This window comes from Sycon ciliatum, chromosome 4, assembly GCF_964019385.1.
Source record: "Sycon ciliatum chromosome 4, ocSycCili1.1, whole genome shotgun sequence".
Taxonomy (NCBI): Eukaryota; Metazoa; Porifera; class Calcarea; order Leucosolenida; family Sycettidae; genus Sycon; species Sycon ciliatum.
Window position 1 is genome coordinate 1,983,335 of NC_088646.1, and position 3,144 is coordinate 1,986,478.

Genomic DNA, 3,144 nt, shown 5'->3' on the forward strand with positions numbered 1-3,144 from the left:
GTGAGGTTTGGTAGCTGAATGGCTTGACTCACTACATCAGAAGTTCGTAAGTACCTCCCAAGCTGCAGCAGCACCTTGGCATGTCATGTAATTTGAAGTACAGCTACATACATGTAGCTCCAGTTTGATATTGTGCCAGTAAAGAAGGTGAGTTGCTTACATAATTTGTGTCTGTACTCTGTAGCTCTAGAAAATCTGATATTGATTGAGTACAGTACATGATGAGAGCCTTGGAATTTCCAACAAATTATAATTGTGCACTCCCATGCAAGAAGAAGAACACACAGTTGTCGCATAGTGCGAGAAAGTATTGCTTTAGCATTGTCCCAAGAGTTTGTGTGTTTCATGTTGTTTCTTTTCTCCACAGGTCTCTCATCTGGTCGATGGTCAGATTCGGTACAGATAGGTAATCAGACCTGTTCCCCGCCGTGTGGTACGCATCCGCAGAGCAGTACCAACGCTCGTCGTCCCAGTGCTTCACGCCGATTGCAAGTAGCCACATGCCAAGGCTGACGTCTTCACCCTGGTATGGCTTCAGCGATTGGCTGTTCGACGCTATCCACGCGACCGCGTCTCGCGAGAGCACACTACCCGAGCCGCAGGCGAACGGCGGATACACCTTGCCGGTGAAATCCAGCTCACGCCACTTGCCAAAGCGCTCGACGCTCCAATTCCGGCGAAAGCGTCCCCACCACACACGGGTCAGGTCACCACCGATTGTCGCAATTCCGTTCAATATTGCTGGCACTCTGAGCATACAGTCGTCGTCGGTTTTCAGGAGAAACTGGAACTGTGTGCTGTCGACGAGCAGCTTCATGTACGCCATCAGTTTGTCTGCTAGTGTCCTGTAAGTATCCACCGTTGCTACTGTGACAATGTCCCCGTAGTCTGCTTGCTCTGCATCTAGTAACTGTGCTCTGGTGAAAGATTGGTGTCTGTGCTCCTTGATCAGGTACAGCTGAGCGTCATGAGTGGGCACATCCTTACCAGCCGTGGTTGGGTGCGCCGTGTAGAGAAACGATGCGGCCAGGTACCTTGGCGTACGCTCAAACACACTTTCCACCATGGGCGGGAGAAAGCCGGCGGCGGCTGCCATTCCGTGACGACTTCTTCTCCGCAAGCGCATCGGGTCATTGCTGGCTCGTGATGCGTTTGACGGAGCAGTGTTGCAGCGCGGTTGTGCAACGTCAACTGCAGCATTCACGGCACTAAACCCACTTGCAACTACACTGCCCAAGAATCCTTTGGGGAAGGCAAAGTTGGTGACGGGCTTGTACAGAAAGTGACCGCGTCGTTCTAGCTCTGTATCTCCACTGCTCAACGCCTGACTGACTATCAGTTTTTCCAGGACGCTATCGTAAATCTCCACCAATAGTTGGCCCGTACCGTGCAGACCATCCTGGGCTTGGTCGTACACGCCAAGATGCGTTATCACAACATCGTCCAGAAGCTCGAAGTCAATGCCCAATGTTTCGTCCGGCTGGACGATTCTCTGGCAATCATGTACTGGACTCGGCGACTCATGCCCAACTGAAACAGCTTCGTGAATTTCCTGTCCAGAGTCGGGCTTCCACTGTCGTTGCTCGCAGGACTGTGGATCCTCACGTAGCTTCACGGGCACCGAGCACTCCTCGCCAACAACGAACTCCAGTTTCACACCAGCCTTGTCGCGCACTTCCTTGCCCCACGTTTCGCGGATAAAGTGTCGCCGCTCATGGTGATTCCTAGCGCTAAGCACGGCTAGGACCAGTCGGTAAATCTCCGGAGATCGCTCGTTAGCGGACTTAGCCGTAGCACTAGCGAACACAGCATCGTCGCGCTGTTGCTCAGTGGTGTCCAAAGAATATAAGAGAGCCAATGCAGCCAACACACTGAGCAGAAGACCTGACAGAAGAAATCGTACTGTTGGATTCATTCAAACCAATACAAGGGAAGGGTCCAAGCAAAGCGTGCTGGTGTGCGGGATAGGCGCTAGGCCAGCCCCTTGTGACGCCCAACTGGCACAATCACAAACGTAGAAAATGGGCACGAGTCTTGTCGATCGTTCAATGGCTGTTGGCATTTGGGGATTACAAAACGCAACCTTCAACTTTCAGTTCAAGCATTTACGACACACACACACACACACACACACGCACACACACACACACCACACACACACACACACACACACACACACACACACACACACACACACACACACACACACACACATACACACACGTACACACACAACCGACAAGGAGCGTCTTCGATCAGAAAAGCCCAAAATAAAACTGGCACAGGCTGTAGCCTGTACAGTATACTACTACTGTACTCACGCTACCGACTGGCGAGTGACACCGACTCGATCTAAATCTATCCCGGTATCCGGGCATTCGTCTTAAGGCCGATTCACAATACAACTTTCTGCGACGCGACACGCGATTTGCGACAGTTGCGACAAGAAACTGCCTGTCGCGAGCTGTCGCAAGCTGTCGCAAGCTGTCGCAATGCACCTGTCGCAGAAGTTGAAGAAAGTTCAACTTTTGCGACATGCGACACGCGACATACACAAATGGAGTACAGTTTCGACCCTGGGTGCACGTGCAGTGTACGTGCAGTGCACGTGCATAGTACTACTACTACTTGTGCATGAGGATGTCGCAAACATGAAGAATATTGTGAACCGTGTGTCGCTGTCGCAGCTCGTCGCATGCGTCGCAAGTCGCATGTCGCGTCGCAGAAAGTTGTATTGTGAATCGGCCTTTAGCTGTAGCCCTGGCCCTCACACCTCACACAACTAGCAGATCTGTACTTGTAGACTCGTCAGTCGGCACGTGAGGAACACCCCCGCGGCCGATCACACGAAAAGTGCGCCTCCGCATTCCAGCTTGTACGTGTAAGTAATTTTACTGAGTAGTTGTAGAGTCTACTCACTACCTCAGCTCAGTCTACGTGATTGTACACGTATTTGAAACGCTTTGAAACTCGGGATCGTCGCTGCGTCAGTATGCTGCGCATATGCGATATATATGGCGTACCGGTATCAGCCATACTCGACTCGTCTGTATGTAGTCGAGTCGTAGTCGCTACGGACGGTCGGTAGCGACACGACGCCCTGGCACCTTCGGACGTAGCCTCTAGGCTCTACTCTAGTTTAGC

The 3,144-nt window shown here is 51.9% G+C and overlaps 1 protein-coding gene across 1 annotated transcript; it reads right to left on the bottom strand.

Moving 5' to 3' along the window:
* Window positions 1-51: 51 nt before the first annotated feature.
* LOC135813849 (UDP-GalNAc:beta-1,3-N-acetylgalactosaminyltransferase 2-like) lies at window positions 52-2,201 on the bottom strand. The gene has a single exon (XM_065326869.1). It carries the CDS (start codon window positions 1,913-1,915, stop codon window positions 344-346), a length of 1,572 nt encoding a protein of 523 aa, XP_065182941.1. The 5' UTR covers window positions 1,916-2,201; the 3' UTR covers window positions 52-343.
* Between the last annotated feature and the right edge of the window lie 943 nt (window positions 2,202-3,144).

What these genes read in the sequence shown, in the direction of transcription:
- LOC135813849 (XM_065326869.1), bottom strand. Translation starts at nt 1,915, where the DNA reads ATGAATCCAACAGTACGATTTCTTCTGTCAGGTCTTCTGCTCAGTGTG.